This window comes from Camelus ferus, chromosome 12, assembly GCF_009834535.1.
Source record: "Camelus ferus isolate YT-003-E chromosome 12, BCGSAC_Cfer_1.0, whole genome shotgun sequence".
NCBI classification, from domain to species: Eukaryota; Metazoa; Chordata; class Mammalia; order Artiodactyla; family Camelidae; genus Camelus; species Camelus ferus.
In genome coordinates, this window is record NC_045707.1 from 46189429 (window position 1) to 46213495 (window position 24067).

At 41.7% G+C, this 24067-nt stretch overlaps 1 protein-coding gene across 4 annotated transcripts in view; it reads left to right on the top strand.

The window, feature by feature from the left end:
- TMCC3 (transmembrane and coiled-coil domain family 3) overlaps positions 1–24067 on the top strand; it is a 235154-nt gene that overhangs the window by 150043 nt on the left and 61044 nt on the right. Inside the window, exon 1 of one of the 4 annotated variants that reach the window (XM_032493617.1) lies at positions 16529–16776. The exons of the other annotated variants lie outside the window; for them this stretch is intronic. Coding sequence (XP_032349508.1) covers positions 16699–16776 — 78 coding nt within the window. The 5' untranslated portion in view covers positions 16529–16698. Of the gene's footprint in view, positions 1–16528; positions 16777–24067 lie in introns of those variants that run through there. 4 annotated transcript variants of the gene reach the window in all.

The window sequence follows — 24067 nt, forward strand, 5'->3', positions numbered from 1 at the left end:
GATGTTTCTCTTTTTAAAAACACTGCCTAATTATGGATGTGGTGATGTAAAAACAGAAGCCTACTCATTCCCTTCCCAATTCCCATTCTACTGAGGATGACCCAAGGGCCTGACTTAGATTTCAAAGTGATCTGAAAGAAAATTGAGGACTTTAAGGAAAAACAGCTTTAACCTTAGGCTCTAACCTCATGCATTAAATGCGAGCAGGACACGGCAAGCCTGTTCATGAGTGTTACTTGCTGTCTGTTGAAAGCTAATTTTGTGCCACAGGGCTCCTCCCAGTAGTAATAGTACATGTCCTTTGAGTCGTTTTCATTACAGTAAATAGGTAATAGGTCCTGCTCTTACTTAGCCAGTCATGTGATTCAGACTTACCATGTGGGGATTTAAGATGACCTTTGTGCTCATAGGTGTGAAGCATCAGGTCTCAGTTAGCACAGTGGTCCTCTGGTGTTTTCTTGCAGATATGTAGTTACCAAACTGTTTTTGTTTGTTTGTTTGGGGGGCTGATTTTGTTTTTTATTCATTCATTCGTTTGTTTGTTTGTTTGTTTATTGGCTGGGGATTGAACCCAGGACTTTGTGCATGCTAAGCATGCACTCTACCACTGAGCTATACCCTTCCCTCAACAGATTGTTTTAAATAAATGTAAATTATTTATTCTCTCTGCCAAATCAAGCTATTTCTAATTAACAGGATCACAGAAATTGAGCACCAGTGCTCAGTTTGATCAGACATTTCCCAACTAGGCTGTAAGTCCTATGAAACAAATACCAAGTTCTAAGAAGCTTTCACATTTACTACATTCTGTGTTCCTTAGCTTGGTTTCTGGTGGAAGGTAGTCTTGCGTTTGAATCAGTGGCTGGCTGATTCTTGTACCTTTATGTGCCTCTCACCGTGAACATTAGGTGATGGGTATGTAGGATACACTCAGTAGATTTCTTATTGTTTAGATGAGGTAAGACTAGCTAAAGTGTCTGCATTGCATTTCTTTCAGATAATTCAAATAATGCTTCAAAAGATTATGGACTTTTTCATCACTGATTAATTAAAGTCACACAGCCAAGATTCCACTTGATTTATACCTAAATATGTATTCATTTATCCTTTCTTAAGTAAATGTCAATTATGCTGCCAAAATAGAAACCAGTAACAATCCGGAGATTGAATAGTAGGACGTAAACCCAAGGTTTTAAGACGCTGTTGAGTCTAATTTTGTATAATGCCATTATAAATATCAGTTTTGTATTTAATATAACTTGGTTCAGTTTATTTTCTTTGCAAGTGTAGGGAGATGGGGAAGGATTGGTGTGTGGTATCAGACAGATTTGGGTTTAAATCAGTCACTCCAAGTGACAGTGGGCAAGTTTCCTAACCTGGCTCAGTCTTAGCTACACTGTCATAGGATGGTGACAAGGATACTGTGAGGTGTGCGTGTGAAAGTGCAGAGATGCAGACTGGGCCACCCAGCAGGTGCCCACAGTAACTGTGGCCTCTTCTCTCCCTCTTCTACGCCCCCTTCCTCCAGCTCTGCCACTGGTTTAGTGAGTCATTTTACATTTTACATATCTGTGCCTCAGTTTCCTCATCTAAAAAAGACAGTTGGACCATACACTTTTGAAGGTTCTGGAAAGTTCTACTGTTGTAGGCTTTTAAAGTATAAATATGTAAAAAAAGAGTTCCTACTTGGAAAAATAGTTGATACCATACTTAGAATTATGACTGATCTGTAAATGAAAATATCTATAGAGCCTGAACTGTGTCTATTTTTTATGCTAAAAATGAATTCTTTGGAGAGCAAGATAATTGGAAAATTCAGAAAGCACTGATAATTTCTTGCATTCACCTAAAAGAGCAATGAAATTCCATATCCTACAGCCTTGAAATGAGTAAATGGAAGGATGTAAATATTTATTGGAATGAGAGTGGAGCAGAGGGAAGATCTACTTTGTCTGCTGGTGGGTGGTGACACATCTATGGATCATTGTTTGCACTAGGCATTTAATAATCCCATCTGTTGAAAATATATTCGGAGGTACTTTGAAATTGCTATAAACTACCTAGAAATTGGCAGGGAAGTACTCCTGGAGAGATTCCAAACTCTGCAGCAGACCAAGAAATCCAATATAAATCAATATGTAATTATAAAATCCCATCTTTGGCCACAACTCTTTAAATATACTTATGTAGGCATGGTATAGACGTTTAATACCAGAATCTGAGTCTGCAGAGCCCTTTGCTAACGTCAAGTTCAGTTCTGTTTATTTGACCTGAAGAACCCACTCCTCAAGTTGAGTCAGCAATGGTGAAACTTCCTCTGCCTCCACCTCCCACCCCCCACCAGTGGTTGCTATGGTGTTGTCTCCACTGGTACCTCCATGATCTCCTTGTCTCCCAGGTCCTTTTAAGTAGATCACATCTAGTTTTAAAAATGAATCACTGAATCTTTTTTAAAAAATATTTTATTTATTTATTATTGTATTATTTAATTATTTTATTTTGGCAGCGGGGTGGGCAGTGGGTTTTATTTACCTTTGGAAGAGGTACTGGGAATTGAACCCAGAACCTCATGTAGGCTAAGCGTGCTAAGCATGCGCTCTACCACTTGAGCTATACCCTCCCCTCTGAATCGCTGAATCTTATATCAACTTTTACTTCTTTTATTTTTCTTCCTGATACCTCTTTTTTCACATTAGAAATTCACTTGGTCTGTGCTGACCTAACATTTCGTTCAGAGGCGCCACTGCAGTATGGTACTTCCTTACCTCTCGATAGTGTTTTCTTTTTCTTACTGTACTTCATTCCTTAACATCTCAAGGCACTGGTTTCCCTTTTCTCCTGTCTCTTCTGTTTCTCTCCCTGCACTCTCACTTTCTGCTCATGTATCTCTAGGCCCGACATACCGGGATGGCGTGTTGAGACTTCAAGCGGCTTGGGAGGAGAAAGGGCTGGATATTTTGCAGGAGCTGTTAAAGACATTTAATGGACCATTACCTCTCTGGTTATCACTGTTGATGAAATTCTTTGCGTAACTATCTCTCTGTGAAGTTTAATAGGGTACATAATCAAAATGAGCCGTTTTCAACAAAGGAAATCAGGGTTTTATTTCCCCAGGCGGTGGAGTTTCTCTGCAGGTTTAGAGATCCCATCTCTTTCCCTTCCCAGATGCTCTTCCTCTGGCTGCTTCCATGTATTTCCAAGCGAATCGTCCCATAAATGGGGTTTTGGGTGGAATTGGGTCCCCCTAAAGTCCACATATTGAAGTCCTAATCTTTTGTAGTTCAGAATGTGACTCTGTGTTTGAAGACAGAGTCTTTAATGGGGTGATTAAATTAAAATGAGGCCATTGGGTTGGGCCCTACTCTAGTCTGACTGGTGTCCTTATAAGAAGGGGAAGTTCAAACACATCGAGACACCAAGGGTGCGAGTGTACAAGGGAATGACCACGTGAAAAGGCAATGCAGCCAGGGGCTGCCGTCTGCAGCACAAGGAGAGCAGCCTCAGAGGACAGACACCAGCCCTGTTGGCCCCACAATCTGGGACTCCAGCTCCAGAACTGTGAGAAAATAAGTTTCTGTTATTGAAACCACCCAATCTGTGGGATCTGTGGTATTTTGTCCCAGCAGTCCCACAAACTAATACACATGGTCATAGCAATGCCACATCTGTGTCATGAGGTCGCTGGAGAATCAAACAGGAGAATTCAACATAGGACATCTGGAGAACAGGGTGAAACAACTCTCCTGCAGGAAATAAACCCACCTGAGAGATACTCTGGAACAGAAGTGATATGACATGTTTGAAACATGCTTTTTCTTTCCAAGCCCAGCTTTGGGGTTTTGGCCTCCCTTGAAGCCAGGGGAGAAATTCCCCCACAGGCTCAGAGCTACAGAAGAAAGTAAACCCTGTAGTGTCCAGAGAGCGCTGCCTCCACACTGAAGCTCTGGACGTCTGGTGTGCGGGGTTACTCTAAGCGCGCCCGGCTTAGATCTGGGTGAGCGAGGGTACCACCCAGCTTTGCCTCAGTTAAACACCTCAGATGGAAGTGAGTTGAGAGGTGCTGTTTAACAGCATGGGGCATGGTGGATTTTGGTTCCAGCTTTATGGAGTTAGCTTCAAAGAAGTCTTTAGAAGTAGTTTGCACAGTAGCTGGGTCCTTCTGTGGATTTATTGGCCTCCACCTCAGTTCTAAAATTTTTCCCTTCATATAAAGCCACAGTGACTTCTGGCTTGATTCAGTACATTAAAGAAGAAAAAAAATGTTTTATGTACCCTGTTGTGTGGGCATCTTTAAAATAAGTCCTAAAACAAGAAGACAACCTACGGAATGGGAGAAAATTTTTGCAAATGAAACCGGCAAAGGCTTAATCTCCAGAATATATAAGCAGCTCATATAACTCAATAAGAAAAAAATAAACAACCCAATCCAAAAATGGGCAGAAGATCTCAACAAGCAATTCTCCAAGGAAGACATACAAATGATCAAAAGGCACATGAAAAAATGCTCAATATCACTAATTATCAGAGAAATGCAAATCAAAACTACAATGAAGTATCACCTTACACCAGTCAGAATGGCCATCATTCAAAAATCCACAAATGACAAATGCTGGAGAGGCTGTGGAGAAAGGGGAACCCTCCTACACTGCTGGTGGGAATGCAGTTTGGTGCAGCCACTATGGAAAACAGTGTGGAGATTGCCTCAAAAGACTAGGAATAGACTTACCATATGACCCAGGAATCCCACTCCTGGGCTTGTATCCAGAAGGAGCCCTACTTCAGGATGACACCTGCACCCCAGTGTTCATAGCAGCACTATTTACAATAGCCAAAACATGGAAACAGCCTAAATGTCCATCAACAGGTGACTGGATAAAGAAGATGTGGTATATTTATATAATGGAATACTACTCAGCCATAAAAACTGACAACATAATGCCATTTGCAGCAACATGGATGCTCCTGGAGGATGTCATTCTAAGTGAAGTAAGCCAGAAAGAGAAAGAAAAATACCATATGAGATCGCTCATATGTGGAATCTAAAAAACAAAAACAAAAACAAAAACAAACAAACAAACAAACAAAAACAAAGCATAAATACAGGACAGAAATAGACTCATAGACAGAGAATACAGACTTGTGGAGGGTGGGAAGGGATAGACTGGGATTTCAAAATTGTAGAATAGATAAACAAGATTACACTGTATAGCACAGGGAAATATACACAAAATGTTATGATAACTCACAGAGAAAAAAATGTGACAATGAGTGTGTAAATGTCCATGAATGACTGAAAAATTGTGCTGAACACTGGAATTTGACACATTGTAAAATGATTATAAATCAATAAAAAATGTTTAAAAAATAAAATAAGTCCTTAAAAACCTTCATTTCTGTAATGAATTATAGAGAATACTTGTCAGCCTCTGTGTTTTCACATTTCAGCAGCTAAATAAAAGTGACCTTTGTTGTTTATGTTGACAAGTAGTCAATATAAAAAAATTAATGAATATTTTGCATTTTTTTGGTGCTTAGTCTTCAAAATGTAATTTAATTAAAATTAAATTAAATTAAAAATTCATTTCCTCTGTTCCAGTAGGCACATTTCAAGTGTTCACTGGTCACACATGGCTAGTGTCTACTATATTGGACAGTGCAGCTTCGGACAATCATTTATTATGCAATCAACCTTGATATCTAAAGGAGGGGAAATATTTAAGGCACAGTAATTTAAATAGGTGTTTCTGGGCTGGGGTTTTATGAATAACATATATTCTAATGGGTTATATCTAAAACAGTCTGATATTTTTGGATTGAAAAAATGCAGTTCCATTTGTAGAAAGATCAGATGGAACTAATCAAGGATGGGAAAAACCTCTTCTCAGAGCTTTGTCTAGAGAATAGTTTTGCAATTACAAGTCTCAGGAGGCTACAGTGAAACTCATGCATTTTCTACCTCTTTGAATGGAGCAGAAATTCTCAGTCGAGCTTTACAAGCTGGTCTCTTCTCATGTCTTTTATTTGTTTTTCCTCTTACTGTGTGTTACCTTTAAGAGTCCCTTTTCACAGTTGAAAGGATTATTGTTGTTTTTAAATCCAAATGACCAAACTCTGAAAGACCCACATGTGGGATTCCTAGTCACTTCTGATAATTCCTGAACACGTGTGTGTTAAGTCCGTGCTCATGCTTGTAAGCGAGGATCTACTGGGTATAAATTGTGTGCCTGCGGTAGCAGTTCTCTCTTCTTGTGAAAGATATTCCTTGAATGGAATGTCAGAAATATTCACTGAGTGCGCATCATCCACAGCTGATCTGGCAAAAAGCAATGAGAAGTAATAGAACTATAGACTACATTTCAAAGCTGTCAGCTAGGTGGGTGAGTACTTCTATATACTTGTAGGAAATTTCACCGTCACTTCCACAGTGATATGAGAGTTGAGTTCTCGTTATGTGAAACTTGAAATGCAAAACTGAAAATCTAGAAGTGCTTGGAAATGATTTTTTTAAAAAAGAGAAAAAGATTTACAAGGAGCCTTCAGATGGATGATAAACTCTTAATGATGTAATTTTGAATTTCAAAAGCCCTGTTCATTTTCCTTCTCAGATGAAGAATAGGAAACAAGAGGCTTAGACTATAGAAATTGTCTTCCTGGGGCTATCAGGAATGCTGATGTTCATCAGACTGTTTGGTAGAAGCAAAAGGTCAAGCAGGGGGGTGGGGGCAAGACAGGTTCATATGAGCTACAAGTTACATGAGGGGCCATGCAGCAGTGGGGTTTCCAGATACACTGAGGTTTTCGCCTCTGTTCCCGTTCTCAGTGGTGCCAGCATAGGCCTTTGGTTAAGAGACAGTTATTGTTTAGTGGGGTGCAATTATCCCCATTCTACATGTGAGGGAACTGAGGCATATAAAGTTTAAACATATTGTCCAAGGATACATAACTAGTAAATCAGCTTTGGTGTCAAATAGATCCAGAATTTGGACTCCACTTTTGCCAATTATTAGCTGGGTACCCGTAGGTCAAATCACTTAATCTATTCAGAAATAGATTGACTACTATCTACTCAGAAAATGGAAAAAATAATAGCACCTACTATTACAGAAGTGGGGGCAGGAAAGGGGTTTGGCATAACTCAGAATTGATGCATTTACACTTTCTGTGCAGATGAAGTAGGCTAAATAAATAACTGTTGTCATTTGCTGACTCCGTACAGAGTGCTATATAGTAGAGATTCTGTAAGAAGACACAGAAGAAATGGAGGAAGATTTTTTCTTATTCTTCAGTGGCAAAATGTTTTGAGGCTTCTGTTGACCATTTTGCTCTGAACATTTGGGGATTGGGGTGGGGCGGGACAGGAAGTGTCAACATTTGGATACTTTATACCAGGCTTTTGTTAGGCTCTGGGTCAGTCAGTATTAGGTCTGGCTACATATAACAGAAAAACTTCACTTTCTATAATGAGTTAAGAGAAATAGGCTCTGGTTAGCATTTTCATGCAGAATGTTTGATTTTTAGTAACAGATGACTGACATTAATTGGGAAACAACCATAGTACAACATATTTATCCATTTGTTGTTGGTGACAATTGGGTTGTTTCCATATGAGGGCTCATACCACTATGAACATACTTGTATGTGTGTCCTGGTTGACTTGTGTCCTCTGGGATACGTACTGAGGAGTGGAGAGGCTGGGTCACAGGGTAGGCATGCCTTCAGCTTTATGAGATCATGCCAAATCGTGCTTCAGAGGGGTTGTACCTGTTTGTGTCACATCAGATTTCTCTGGCAACTTCATCTGCCACCAGTCTTATCTTGCAAAGTGAGTCGATAAAATGGAAAGTGAACTCACAAACATTGTGTTCCTGCAGTGTAGCTAGTTCATCCTTCAGGTTCGGTATGTGCTGGATAAGAAAGAATTCTCCTTGGCTGGTCAAGCATAGCATGGAGTCAGCTCGAGATCTCCAGAGAACAGCCTGCCTCTGTGATGGAGTGAAGTCGGAACCCTCAGCATCACATCTCCAGTTAAGGGCTTAACCGAGCAGAACACTCTGTGCTCAGCACAAAGTAAGGCATTTTCACCTACGTTTGTTTTCCGTCCTTGCTGCGACTTCTGGGAAAACTGCAGGAGGAGACAGCCAAGAGTCGCACACAATGATCAGACAGTGAAACAGTTTCCTAGTGAATGGTAGACTCAAGAGGTTAGAAGTGACACAGCACTCACGTTATAATCTATGTGTTACACGATACAATACAAAGACTCAAACCAACACAGGGACCCCACAGCAGAACATAGCAAACGAATTCGCACAGTTCTCTATTCAATGTAGAGAATGTACATTTTTGCCTTTTACTTACAGTGTAAATTTTTACTAAACAACTCAGTGTGTAATGAGTCGTTTTGAACCTGAACCAAATCTATGAACTTTGATGTACTCTTCCAACCAAATCAGGGCTTAATTGTCAGTCATTTATTCAACAGAAACCTTAAAGAATGATACTTTGTGTAGACGCTGTGCTCAGCGCTGGTGGGCCCAGGATAAAGGTCTCTGTCTGCCCTTGGCCTCAGAGTCTTCATCATTGACTTTAAGACACAGTGTAGCTGCAGCCAGGTACCGATGGTGGTGGTCGCATTGAGCACTGCCCACGGTCTGTCCCTTGCCCCTCAATTTCTACAGCTGGTCCCCTCCTCTGATGCAACAAGGGGCCAGAACCTGGAAGAACTCTGCTCTGTGGACAACTTCCCCAGAGAAAAAAATTCCCTGTACCACCCACTCCTACTTGCTGGGTTATTCCCCCCAATCCCAAACCCAGAGATTTTCGTGTGAAAATTACCACAGTTGCACTTAAACTTAAAATACATTTTAAATTAAAGTTCTAATTTTGAGATAATTGTACACTCATGTACAGTTGTAGGAATAATACAGAGAGATCCCATGTACCTTTTGCCTAGTTTCCTCAAAGGCAACATCTTGCAAAACTAGTAGTACAAATATCATATTAACATTGACACGATCCATGATCTTATTCAGATTTCTCTCAGTTTTGCTTGTATGGTTGATTGTCAAACAACATCACACAGGTTTGAACTGCGTGGGTCCACTTATAGCAGATTTTTTTCAGTAAACGCATTCAGTACTGCACAATCTGCAGTTGGTTAAAGCCGAGGATGTGGAACCATGAATACTGAGGGGTGACTATGGGACTTGAGCATCTGTGGATTTTGGTATCCACAATGGGTCCTGAAACCAATGCCCTGTGGGTACCGGGGGATGACTGTGTTTGTGTGTGTGTGTGGTGTGTTTAGTTCTCTGCAGTTTTATCACGTGAGTGGGTGCTATCCACCACAGTCAAGATACAGAGGGGTTCCATCACCACAGGATCCGTGGTGTTGCTCTGTTATAACTGTAGCCACCTCCTCCTGCAACCCTCTCTCTCCTGGCCCAGTTCCTAATCCTTGGAAACCACCAATCTCTTCTCCATTTCTAAAATTTTGTCATTTCAAGAATGCTACATGGATGAAATCATATGGTATATAACCTTTGGTAGCTTTCCTAACACAACGTAGGCCCCTCAACACTCACCCAAGCTGTTGTGTATCAGTAGTGTGTACTTTTTATTACCTGAGCAGTATTTCATAGTGTGGATGTCCCACAGTTTGTTTCACCATTCACCTGTTGAAGGACATCTGGGCTGTTTCCAGCTTTTGGCTTTTATGAATAAAGCTACTATGAACATTTTTGTGCAGGTTTTTATGTGAACGTGTTTTCTCTGGGATAAATGTCCAAGAGTGCAATTGCTGAGTCATATGGTATTTGCATGTTTAGTTTTATAGGAAAATGCCAAACTTTTTTTCAGAGAAGCTGTACAACTTTACTTTCCCACCAGAAATGTATGAATTATCTAGTTTCTCCATATCTTTGCCAGCATTTAGTGCTATCACTATTTTTTATTTTAACCATTCTGATAGGTTCTAATAGGTATGTGGTGATGCTTCACTGATGTTTTAATTTGCATTTCCCTAATGGCTGGTGACATTAAACATCTTTTCATCTGTATATCTTCTTTGATGCAATGTCTATTCATGCCTTTTGCCCATTTTTTAGTTGGATTGTTTATTTTTTCATTACTGAGTTTTCAAGTTCTTTATTCTAGATACCAATCTAACTAATTTATTGGATATGTGGTTTTGCAAATATTTCTCCCCATCTGTATCTTATCTTTTCATCCTCTTAACAAGGTCTTTCACAAGGCAAAAGTTTTTCATTTTGATGAGATAAAATACATTTTTGTTCTTTTTAATGTAGCTTCATATCTGCAGGGAAGATAAATATAGGAGACCAGTTTTCTGAACACTTAAAGTCTCCCTGTAGAATCCTCTTTAAGATTCATTGCTCTTGAGAAATCAATAGCATGAAATTGTTGCATTTTCTGAAAAAAGGAATCTTAGAAGGAAAGTTCCCTAGCCTGCAGAGTTTGAGTTGAGACTACTTTCCTGTTTTTATCAAAATCTTGCCAAGTGGAAGTTTGGGGCTTCTATGTGCCAGGTGATTGCTAATGCTAAGTAAGTAGCAGTGATTGTGTTCTTACAGTCATATAGAATGGGCTATGTTAACAATTAAATATAAACATTAGGAGTGGCCATTTCCACTTGGCTGTAAGTCAGGCAGTTAAAATTAGAGATTCATATTTGCATCAGCCCTGGAAGCTTCTGAACTGCAGTATAAACAAATCTTGTCTATATCACCATGTGTTCACCTCAAGCTAGTTGAATAAATCTTTAAAATCTGATTTAGTCTTCTCTTCCCTCTCTCTGTCCTTAAATCCCTCGGAAAAAAAATGCTTGCTGTGCTTTTTGTTTTATAATTTTTTCCTCCAGAGAAACACTTTCCTATGATCGAAATGGAGTATGTGGACAAGGGTATATAGCTCAGTGGTAGAGCTTGTGCTTAGCATGCACGAGGTCCTGGGTTCAATCCTCAGTACCTCCATTAAAATAAATGAATAAATAAAACTAATTTCCTCCCCCTCCAAAAAAATGGAATATGAAAGGAATTTCCTTTACTTTATAAGAGGCTTGCATTTTCATCTTTAAAGTCAGACTTTCCTTTCTGTTTATTTCCTTCTCCACGCTATGTTATGGTAAGCCTGGAACACCTAAGGAGGTGAGGTTCACGAGAAGACCATTTTTTTCCTTTGTCCCACCTCTGTATCAAGGATATAACTATCTTTGCATCTGTAGCAACTTTTTTGTTTTTGGCTGTCTCGCTGTCTAAATCGGATGCCCCTTCAGGACTGGACCATGTCTTAACTTATTTTTATATCCCCGCACCAAAAGCAGAGCCCATCACCTCAAGGTTAAAGGTGCTCCATAAAGAGTTGCAGAGTTGAAAAACGTCAGTCACTAGTCAGTATCTGAAAATTGGTAACACTCATCGTTCAGCAGATCTTCATCCTTATATATTGTTCATTCCAACCCCTTGAGGTCAAAAGCTACCTTTTGCTTATGCCTTGCTCATTTTTTAAACCCTAGTGTTTGGAACATAACTAAGCATTTAATAAATGTTGAATCCATCCATTCATTCAGCAAGGATGCACTGAATACCTGATACTATGCTAGGAACCAGGACTGTACACAGTTACCTAGAAGGCATAGTCTTTCCCTTCAGGTAGTCTACAATCTAATCAGGGGACAGCACCTATAAATTATCACATAAAATACTTAAATAACATGGTAAGATATTATAAATTTTGAGAGATAGAGGCTATAATTAAACAGTCTACAGGAGGTCATCTAGCATAGACTGAACAAGGAAGGCTCTCTAGCTAGTGGCCTGAGAAAATCCTGGGTCCCCACTAGAATTCTCTGTTCATTCACCCTCTATTCATGCTGTCCACAGTTCTTGCTTTCTCTTGAAATGCTACCCTTCTCTTTGCCCTCTTTCTACCCATACTCAGCATTGAATGTTGTATTAGTCAGGAATTTTGAAACTGGTTTAAGCAAAAAGAGGAATACCTTGCTCCGTATTACTGGAGAGGGAGTCTAGCCATATCTGATGTGGTGGATCTGCTGCTGTGATGGCAGCCAGCAGTTTCTCCCATCCCCATATGTGCATACTCCTCCTTCCATCAAGAGGTGGATACTGTTTCTCCTCCCTTTGAGTCTGGGCTGGGCTTTTGCCGCATTTTGACCAATAGAAGTGACAGAAGTGATATTCTCCCAGCTCCAGGCTGGGCCTTGGGAGGTCAGACAGCTTTTATTTGTGATCTCTTGGAAGTCACTGTGTAAAGAAGTCCAACTACTCTGGTGGGCATAGGGGAGCCCTGGCAGATGAGAGACCATAAAATATAAAAATACTTTGTTAAAAAATGTAAGTATATATAGAGCAGAGACCTGGCTAGCCCCATGAGTTCCAGTCACCCCCATTCCTATAGGTGCTGACACGTGAGTGAAGCCATCTTGGATACTCCAGCCCCAGTCAATGTTACGAGGAGCAGAGAAAAGCCACCCCCACCCCCTTGGAGGTCTGCTCAAATTGCAGGATCATGGGCCAATGAACGGTAGCTCTTGTAAGCCAGTATGTTTAAGGTGATTTGTCATACAGCAACAGATAGTGGGAAAAGCTGGATCTAGTGCTAATAAGTAATAAGTCTTTCTCCTTCCATGGCTCTGTTTTCCTCAGAGAGGAGTCTGTCTTTGTATGTCTACCACATGCCAGCAAGGACACCCACCACAGCAGCAGGCTTACATTCTTCCAGCTTAGCCATGCCTGCTGAAAGGCGCAGTTCTTTCCCAGCAGTTCTAGCAGAAGTATCAGGGGTGGCTCTAGTTGGCTCAGACTGGGTCATGTGCTTGTCTCTGCACAAGGCACAGTGACTGATTGGCCAAGTCTGGATCACATGCTTCTCCCTGGAGCCAGGGGTAGGGAATGGTCAGCCTCACCTAAACCACTTGGATTGAAGGCTGGGGTAGGATAGGTCCCAAAAGAAAAATCCAGGCACTGTTTTGAGAATAAGAAACTGGATGCTGGGCAGGCAAAAACCAACGAATATGTACTATAAAAGTCAAGTATAATCCTACCTCTTTTATGAAGCCCTTTCTAGTCATTCTAAACTTTAAACTATTATAGCTCAAATGACCTATTCCACTTCTTTGGTGCTCAACATATGCTTCTTTATTGTGCCATGTACACTTTGGAAGTAAATTCTTATTTCACAGCTTAGATTTTGTACCTTTGTATTCCTTATTGTTCTGACTGCATTTGTTACCTTAAAAGTGTGATTTTTTTCCCCATTACTTTTGCAGAGAGAGGTAATTCTTACACTGGTAGGAGAAATTGCATTTTTTTCTTTCCCTCTCTTTTCTTTCTCAGGGACTGACAAAACCCTAGGCATTGCCTCCAAATGGGGGCACATGGTCTGTTTTCCCCGTGGGTCCTGATTCCAAATAGGAGAGCCAAATGGTGAACAGCACTGCTTGTTTTCTTTCTTTTCTGGGGAGCTTGCTCTTGTGCTATTTAATTTGGGCTTTTAAAAACATTATTTAGTGTGAGAGCCCAGTAGAGCAGCTTTTGGGCAACTAGCTTATGAAATAAATCTAAATGATCTAAAAAAGAACATCCTCTGCTAATTGAAATTGAAGCAAGCCTAATAAAGTTTTAATTCAACCTTTTCACGGAGGGTGAGCATTTCCAGGATGGAGTTCTCAGCAACACCAAGACAGTAATAGAAATGAAAAGTCGGTGCCTGTTGTCACACCAACCATAAGCCCAAACTTTTTAAGTCTGACCTCTCTAAAGTTACACACAGACACAGTTATATACACACACATACAACTGAGCAGTATACTTTCTATAGCCTTAGGTGCCTGAGAAAAAACGAGGTAGCAAGTAAATGATGGGGGGAACCCAGAGATAGACTCTCATAGATTTCAGAATGGGTGTTTATAAGATTAAATTGACTCAAGGACTTAAGTTAATAATAGCAGACCATCTTGCCTTTATGTCAAGATTTATATTTGTAAAAGTGCTATTGCATTTCTGTATTTGAGTAGATACCCCTACTGGTGACTTAAGTCTAGGATTAAGGATGTGATCATCACATCTGTCCTTCGAGTCTTCGTTGCCTTTAAAATTTTAAATTATTATGAAATATTTTGTATGTGTGTGTGAACAAATACACATCAGTATACCAGTAGTCATTTGTTAAACATGGCATTATTTATAATCTTGCACCCTCTCCTCCTGAGTCCTCTTTGTTCCCCACCAGAGATAAATACTGTCTTGACATTTGTGTTTGTCGGGCTCTTGCTTTTCTTAATAGTTTAACTATGTATCTTTGTTTACTTTTAAAAATGTCATTTATTCTTCATGTTTTTTAACTTTACGTGAATAGAATCTCACAACAGGTAATTTTATGTGCTTTGCTTTTTTTTTTGTTTCTCAGGATTGTTTGTGAAATTCATCCCTATTAATTTTTTTAGTTCTAGTTTTGTTTGTGGCTTCTCTTTTCAGCTTATTATTATTTCATTTCATAAGCAGAAGTTTTAAAATTTTAATGTAGCTGAATCTTTATGGTTTTTGCTTTTGATGAACTGCTTTTTATGACTTAAGATCATAAGGATATTCTCCCATTTTCTTCTGGCAGTTTTAAAAGTTGTGTTTTTTCCTTTCAGTCTTTAATCTATCTGGTACTGATTTTTGTGTATGCTGTGAGGTAGGGATCATTTTTTTCCCCCCACAACTGAAAAGGCAAAGCATGTCACTCCATTCCTTCTGTCTGAAATGTTCAGGTATCTTACATGACTGGCTCCCTTTCTTCTCAGGTCTCCACTCAAGTGTCACCTTATGATGGAGGCCTTCTCTGCCCATCCTGGCTAAGATCACACACACACACACACACACACACACACACACACACACACACACACACTAACATTTGATCTCTCTCTTCCCTGCTTCAGAATAACTCACCTGAAAAATTCTCTGGGCCTGGTGTAGTTGTGTTGTATGTGGCAGGTATTTTAAAGTATTGATTTCATTTCTTGAATGGTTTTAGAGCTATGTGAGGTTTTCTGTTTCTTCTTAAGTTACTTAATAAGTTTGCCCTCTTTATTTAAAAATATTTTTTTATTTTACTTTTTGAGTAGTTAGTATATGCACACAATTCAAGAATTCAAGTTTAAAAAGCATTTACAGTGAAAAATAAATCCCTGTCCCTTCCTTCTAGCTACCTAGTTCCCCTCTCCTGCCATCAGTTTCTTGTCTATTTCCCTAGGTTTTGTTTATCCTCCAGAAATATTGTATTAATATTTAAGCCCATATACATATTCTGTTTTTACACAAATGGTGGAATATCATATATATTATTCTTTCACTTAACCATATATGTTACAGATACTGTTACAGTTACTAATACTTCACTGGATGCACATATCATAATTTGCTTACTCAGTCTCCTTCTGAAGGACGTTTAGGTTGTTCTCAATTTTTGCAGGGGCCTTCTAACTTGTGTGCCTTACTCTTCCTTAATCAGTGCTTCACACAACTATCAGGTATTTCTTCTTATTAAATTTCCATCCTGATATTGTCATTTCCCCATTCAGAAACCTCCAGCAGCTGCCCAATACCCAAGAATAGGGCTGAACTTCTCAGCCTTGAAAGTGGAACCCAGCACCGCATGGTCTCCACCTCCTTTTACCATCATCTTTCTGTTCCTGAAGACAACCCTTAAACCGATGACTTGAGGTTTACCAAACGTATCTTTGTTTTTATGCTCAGTACTTTTCTTCTGCCTACGTCCCTCCCTCCTCAACCCTTTGAAGGGGAGGAGTACATCCTTCTTTCCTTCTAGGCTGGTCGCATTGCTCTCTAACTCCTCGTGGGACCAGCTGCGCTTTCAGTATTTCAGTCTCTCACTATTACACCTGTATCACCAGACCAGGTGTTCTGAATGTCTCTTGTAGAGTCCGTATTTCTTGCGGGCAGGGACTATTCACTGAAGTAGAAATACTAAAATGAAAAGATATGTCTTGACTTTCAGGTAGCTTCCAACATAGAGGTGAGCCAAACATGTAAAATTGAAATACGCAGCACCACACATACATACATGTTTAGGGGGAAGTGTATTCTTTGCTCAGTGGAATTAGAAGAAGAAAAACACGGGCTTTAAAAAACCAAACAAACAAAACCAACTCTGGTCTCTACCCCAGGGCCTGGCTTATAGTAGATGTCCTGTAGTGCACGTTGAATAAAAGAGTAACATGAAAGAAAGCATTTAAGGCAAGCCTCTACATCTTGCCAAAAATCCATCTTTTACCATAAACATACAGATAAGTCAACAAATAGTGGAGATGTCGCTCATCTCTTGACGCAAAAGAGGGCAGTATGGGAGGGGGTGGAATCAAGTTTCAGCAAGGGAGGGAGGCAGAGAAACCGCACCTGGCGAGGGGTCTCCGCCCCGCGGGGCGTGCTGGGGAGCGGCGGGGAGGGGAAGGGGGCGGAGATTCTCTTCCCTGCCCCGCCTTCCCCTCCACTCAGCGGCGGCTGCGGCGCAGGGCGGCCGCGCGGGTGTCAGCCGCAGCTGCAGCAGCCCTCGCCACCCCCTGGCCGCGGCCCCCCGGAGCGAGCCCGAGCACGGCCCGCCGCTCGCGCCGCGGCGTCCCGGGGCCCCGGGAAAGTTCCCGGCGCGAGCACCGAGATGCCAGGCAGCGACGCGGCGCTCACCGTGGACCGCACCTACTCCGACCCGGGCCGGCACCACCGCTACAAGAGCCGGGTGAGAGGCGGGGGCGCCGGGCCGAGGGGCGAGACTGGGTGGGCTTGGGCTCCCGCGGGAACGACCTCGCTCTGCGCGTTTCGCCGCCTGCCTCCCTCACTCACTCCGACCCCCGCGGCCCCGGGCGCGGGCTTCCCCTCCCTGTCCGAGCTGAAGGAGCTGGGAAGAGGGGCGTGAGAGCCCGGCCTAAGGCTCCGAGACCCCCCAGTCCTCCTCCGGGGCAGGGGCAGCGCAAAGCCGCCTATCCGCCACCCTCCGCCGCTCGTCGGTCCCTGCACGTCCTGGTTTCCTCGACGGCCGGCGTTCAGCCGCCCTCTCCACCAGGGAGCGCCCGCCGTGCGGTGCGGGACGCTAGGGGATCCCGGCACCCTGTCCCCGGGGTACTGCCTCCCTCCCCTTATGCTGCCGCGGGTCCCCAGCCTTTGGGGTTTCGGGCTCGAGGCGGGTGTCCGGAGCCCGCGCGCCGTGCGCCACCGGAGCGCGGGGAGGCGGCGGACCGGCTTCCCGGTTTCCCGCGGCCACTCCTCCCGGCTTTTCCTGGGGCAGTGAAAAGTCAGTGTGCGCGCTGCCTCTCCGGAGTTTCTAGGCGTGCCGAGCAGGCGCCCTCTCCATTGTTTGCAGTGTAATTTGCTGTTGCTGATTTTGGCTGTGGGCGAAAATAGCTTTTCGGAGTATGCAGCAGAGACGAGCCGTATAGTGCTTGAAAGCAGAGGGAGGCCTCAGCCTGCGCTGGGGTCCTTTGGAGGAGAGGAAGCCTCCGCCCTCCTCAGTGATACCTTTGCTCTCCTGCAGTGTTTAACAGTGTTTAATTGAGTGAGGCTCAACACTTCGTCCTCATCTTGGCAGAGTTTAGTGCCGTTTAGAACAGTGTCTCTTCCACCCTGGCTTTTGTTCGGGCAGGAAATACCTCGAGGTGTTCTTTACCAGCTACTCACTTGTACGATCTCAGCTTTTGATTGTTGGCCTCCATTATAAAGTTCATGGAGTCGTGCTCGAACTCTGGCCTGTCACCTCCAAGATCGAGAGGCCGACGCGATGGGAAAAGTAGCAATAGTGACAGAAATGTTGTGCGGCCCCTTGTGCAGGATTTAAGTGTTTAATCGTAACTCGCAGGAGTAATCAGTTACCCCAGAAGTGAAGTAACTAGTCCCTGGTGTTTCACCGGTTTTCCCTTAACATCTGTTAATCAACAGGATGATTTACATTTTTTCAGATTAAATATATTTAGGGGGATACCCCCTCCTGCATCCAGTCCACTCTCCTCTCCTTACAAAAGAATTTTTTTTTGCACTTTCTTCAAAAGTTTTATAACATAGTTTGTAAAGGAAATAACTAGAAACTCTATTTGGAAGAAAACATTGATGAAAGATCTTTGGTTACCTACAGTTAGGAATTTTTGGAGGGATGACTGCTGATTAACACAGTGTTAACTTCACTTAAAGTTGAAGTTTAAAAAGGTGAAGATCTTTTCCTAATGTATTTGTAATGGGGGTGGGGTTTTGTAATGTCAATGAAGTTGACAAGAAATTTCAGATTTGAAACAACTGTGGAAGCTTGGTTTCTCTTGTCACAGCTGTGATAAATCTTCGTGTAAACAACAGGATTGGTTGATGGCTCTTTACGAGCCCATTTAAGCAACCTGACTTGGCAAAACTCTCGGAACTTTCCAAAACTCACTCTTTTTACCTCACCTACTGAGATGGAAAGTGGCAAAGCAAATGTGCAAGTCAACTGCAGACTTTATCTCTGCTGCATCTGCCAGTGTTCCATTTCCACACCCCTCTTTTCTGTTACAGTACTGCAGCCGCAGCGTTATGTGAAGGGAGTTTCTTATTTAAAGCCCTATTGACAGTGTTACACTACTGCATTATTTTGTTAGCTTGGAGATACCTGTTTTTAAATAAACCGTGTATTTAAACTGAGTTAGGCGTTATATGTACTGATTATTCTAAATTAGCTTATTGGGCAAATGAAATCTAGTGAGGATTAGAAGAAGTCAGAGCAAGGAGGACTAGAACTTAGTGGACGGTGATCCCAAGTTCTCCAGCACTGATGATGCAGAGATCCCTGCTTGAACTTCTTGGTTGTCTGCTTTTAGGATGTTTATTGTTGAGACAGCAAGGAATAGAGAGAACTAGTGGGCATTTTGTAAACTCATTAAAACGTTTCTTAAGTGTGGCTGATGTAATTTTGAGTCTGTCCTGAAGGCAGTGGTAAGCCTGCTGTAATGAAGGAATACAACAACAGTTTTCCTGTGCAGAAAGTATCCCATTAGGTGACTTCTAGCTTCTGTTTGGTGGAACTCACTCAGATGTAGGTATAAAGATGTATTTTCTTGACACTCAGAAAGTATGTGATGCTGAGGGAAAACATCAAGGGGCACTAAGGTTTAATTTCTTAATGTCATCTTCTCCTTGGCAATAAACCATTGAATATAGCATTTAAAAAGAATCTCTTTATGGACTCATTTGGTAAATTAGCTCCCCTAAAAGCACTGTAATGAGAACTAGAGGTGCATCTGAAGACTTGATTAGCCCTTCCAAGATCCGCAGTCTCCACCCAGGCAGGGCCTAGGACTCTTGAGATCAAGTTCTTGGTTACAGAATGGTCTTTTTTTTTTTTTTATTGTATATATATATATATATATATTATGGAAGTACAGTCAGTTTACAATGTTGTGTCAATTTCTGGTTTACAGCATAATGGTTCAGTGATACATATTTGTTTTCATATTCTTTTTCACCATAAGTTACTACAAGATGTTGAATATAGTTCCCTGAGCTATACAGTGTGAACTTGTTATTTATCTGAATGCTCATTTTCTTGAGTTCAGAACTGATACCTGGTTAAGGTAATAGGGAAAATAGACATTTCTCTTGCTGAGTTTAAGCCTTTGCTGACTGGAATAAGAATGAATATACTATTTTAACAGTGTACAAGTCTATTTTTAAAGCCAGGTGGATTAACCTAAATTTCTCCCCCATCAGTGAAAATGTAATAGAGTTAATGAATTCTATGCTTGTCTCTAAGCTGACAAATCAGGATCATTCACATTTTTAAACTTCATCTTGGTATAACTCAGAAATAGTGCATGGTAAAACTCAATGCACATAATACCTCTCTAATTTAAAAGAAAGAGCATACACAATTAGAATCCTACTTTTTTTTTTAATGCCCTAGATAGTTAAAGCCTATTATCTTTTTAAGAATATAGGCAGTCTGCTTTCTATACAATAATGGGTTTTTATTCATCAGTTATGTCCGAATCAAATTTTGGCCAGACAGTTCTAATTTTAAATGTTCTAAAATGCCATCTTCAGCCACTTGGGTATCGTGTTGAACAGCTGGGGCCCTGGGAGCAGACAGCTTGGGTCATATTCTGGCTCTTGACCCTTCCCATCTGAGTGACTGCTGGGGCAGGAGGTAACCTCTCTGAGCCTCCAGTTCCCTGTCTGTATAAGGTGATAATAGTCCCTACTTGGGGAGTGCTTGTTGAGTCTTCAGTAAGGGAATTTGTAAAAAACAGTGGTTGTGTGCACTCAAGTATTAACTGTTTTCTCCACACATGAGGTGGATAGTTTTGTTTCTTGCTCCCATTCGTACGATATTACTCAGAACTGCCAGTTGTTCTGTGTGCCTGTTCTCCGCCCATCTCTAGTCTGTCAGACGTGCCAGGGGGTCTTTGGCATTTCTCTGGAATCGGTTCCTTCCTCCTGCGTTCCCTAGTCATCCCACCTTAGTTTAGCCACGTAAGACCTCAGGAGAAGATAACTGGTGCACTAGCTTCCTCCTTGCTCTGTAACTTCATCAACTTCTACCCCATCCTGCCTGCACAGACCAGTCTGTTCTGTCTGCAGAACCACTTTCCCTAGGCTAGCCCGCAGAAGACGGATCTTGTGCTGGTGCTGCTCACTGACCGTGCCACCTTGGACCTCATGATCACCCCAAGTCTTAGTTTCCTTTTCCACACCACAGAGGTGTTGTGAGGAATAAATGAGTAATGTCTATAAAGAACTCAGGAGATGGTAGTCATTTTTTTTTGTTATGAGTATATAAGATGTATTCATAAGCTTGAAACTGGAAAGACTACCTTTGTGAACAATACAGAAACTTTTCTGGCATTTTTAGTATTTGGTACCTCCCTCCATTGCATGTTCCTCATCACATTGATTGTTTACATGTTTATAGACACGCGCATTTTGAGAGCAAGGGGCTTCCTTATTCAGCAGATACTTGTTGAGCCCCTTCTCTTTGCCTGTGGCTATTCTGGGCATCAGAAATATAATGGTGAACAAAACTGATAGTCTGGCCTCTCTGGAGCTTAATATCTGGTGAATGTACCTTGCTCATGGCCCCAGGAAATACTCTTCTCTTTTACAAGAGGGACTGATGATAAGTACAGAGTCTCTAGTGTCTGCAGTAAAACTTGTGCCAGGCGTGGTTGCCACCTGTAGGACATTTTTCAGCATTCTGAAGTCTGGAAATAGATCCAGAATTTCATGATGAGTAGTGGCCAAAAGCATTCAAGAAGAAGGGGATATCAGAGCCCTTCCCACCAGGGAAATGGTTGGGCAGTGATGTAGTAAGTTGATGATCGCATGCTTCCTTCCTGGACAGGAACCAGAATGAGTGGACACAGACCTCTATTGTAGGTGACACTGACCTGATGAAGTGGTAAACTGAGTATGTGGTTTGTGAGTACACTTTTAATCAGTAATTTGTTTCATTTTAAAGAGTTAATTAGGGGATAATGAATAACGGTGAGTCTCTTGAGTTGGAATTTTCTTAAGTGTAACGTGGATGGATTGACGGGTTTTTTGAGCGATGCTTTGCTGCAGGCTCACCAGTTCTCCCTCTCAAGGAGAACAAATTGCCAGCCTCCACCAGCACGCCCGCTTGTCACGTCCGCTGGACAGCACCAAGACAGCTGCTCCCAAGTTGGATCACAGGGTATGTTTGCTTCAGACCCACTGCCTGAATTTCCAGGGCTGCTGTTAAGGTCAGAAATCAGCCTCACCCTTCTGGGTGGAAATTGCCCGGATCTTGACCTAGGAGAGGCTGCAGCTTTCAGCCCTGCTGTTTCTTAATTGTGTTTTTATGTTTCAGTGGAGGGGGCTGGTGAGGGAGAAGAGAACCATGAATCGCTGCACTGTGAATCAGTGTAAGGACTTTACATCCCTCAGGAAGGGAACGTCGGGATATATGATCTATGCATAAACCAACTGCTTCTATTGACTTGGGGGAGGGCAATGCTGCTTGAAGGAAAACATAGTGTGTTTGTTGATTCTTACTCTGTAAGAAGGCAAAAAGAATATAAATGAGAAGAATGTAGCACCTATGATAATAACCAACATGTACCAGTTCCTTACTATGCATCAGGTTACAGTATTAAGCACTTCAAATACACTCTCTCCTTAATCCTCACCATATTCTGTTTATAGCCATATTCTGTTTATACCATTGTATAAATGAGGGAGCAGAGGCCAGACAGGTGGAGTAATTTGTCCAAGGCTCTGACGCTGTTAGGAAGTGGCGGAGCTAGGGTTTGATGAACCCAGATCTAATTCCAGAGCTTGCATTTTAACCACTTCCCAATCTGCCGCCTCTGAACTGAGTGCTGGAGAGCAGTTCAGTCTGAGGAAACCTGTCGAGTGCTGGGAGATGGATGTGCTCCACTTCTGCAGGGCACCCCGCCAAGCCGTGTGGTCGGGATTCTTACGACACAGCAGTTTGCCGGTCCTTTGCATATAGTCGTGTGTACCAGTAAGCATTTGATGAATGAATGACTTAGAGCGATCATTTACAGACTTTTTTTAATGCCTACCATATAACAATTTTGCCAGTAGTCTGGGGGAGTCTTCAAGGCTGTTAGATAAGTTTATGCTTTAAAATCATTGTTAAAGAATCATCTTCCAGTCTGGTATTTGGTCTCTGGAGGCTGAGCAGTTGAAGGACATAATGAAGGTGGTTCTTCCCTGTGACAGTTGAGTCACAGTCTGGCCTCACAGGGTCTCCCTGTAGGACCCAAGCTTCACTGGGCTGAGGGCACATGCTTCTCGTACGTAAGGCAGAGGGTTGGAAAGTTAGGCTTAAAGGCTTCTCCATGTCAGGACTGGAAGGGAATTCAGACATTAACTCCAGACTATTCCATTGCAGAAGTAGAAACGTGACATCCAGCCAGACTGTAGCCAGTGAAATTATATAACGAATACAGACTGATTAGATCTAACCATTATACCATCTTCTGTCTTAAAAGAGAATTCCTTAAAAGAAAACTGCTTCAAATGAAAAAGAGTATGAAAAGGAATATATATAGGTATAAATGAACCACTATGCTGTACACTAGAAATTATCACAACATTGTGAATCGACTATATTTCAATTAGAAAAAAAACACTTTGAATGTTTTTTAATACCAAGTTAGTCACTAAGTTACATGTGATGAAACTGAATGAGAATTTTAAATTATTTTCAGTAGAGGATTAATTGATGAACAGATTTAAAATTTTGTGGTTTTTTAGGTGAAAAAAACTGAATTTAAATGATTTAGTGTTAGGCCATTATCCTTCTGAATTGATTTTCAGATTTTTTGATAGGGTTGGAATGAAGGGTGATGATTCACTTATCAAACTACTTAGCTGTACTGGATCTGCTGCCACTTTTTAAACATTACTTTTTCTGAGATCCCTTTTATTGTCTTTTTTTTTTCCCCAAAATAAAGTTTTGAGACGTGAGTTCATCTTTGTCTTGACCTTCTACCTGTTGGGAAAGGATATTGGGGAAAGACATATGCCAGATGCATAAGTCATGGAATGTATCAGATGCGTATTTAACTCAGAATTCAACACCAGTCTTCTCTTACCTTCGAAGCTTTCCATTCCTGTGCATCTCTCATTGAGAGCATCTTCCAGCCCCAAGTGTCCTTAGTATATATGATTTCCATACACAGCCCTTAAACACAAACCAGAAATGTTCATCTGGTTCTTAGCCAAAGAAGCAATCATCTGCTGCAACACTGGGGAGAAGACTGGGGTGGGGTCCGTTGGCCTTTTGAGAGATGGCACCTTCAGTGCCCGTCCCTAGGGAAGTGCCCTGCTGAGTGAAAGTGTGTTTGGTTCCTGCTTTACATGCTAACTTGAGAGCCCAACCCGGAGTAAGGTGTGGCTTTACCACATAGCACAAGACATTTCTACCCAGATGTTCCACAGCTCCTCAAAGTCTCTGTCAAATGTAAGTCGTTTTCTCAAATGCCCCCCAATTCCTGGTTAACACTTTTCCTGTACAGCCAGTC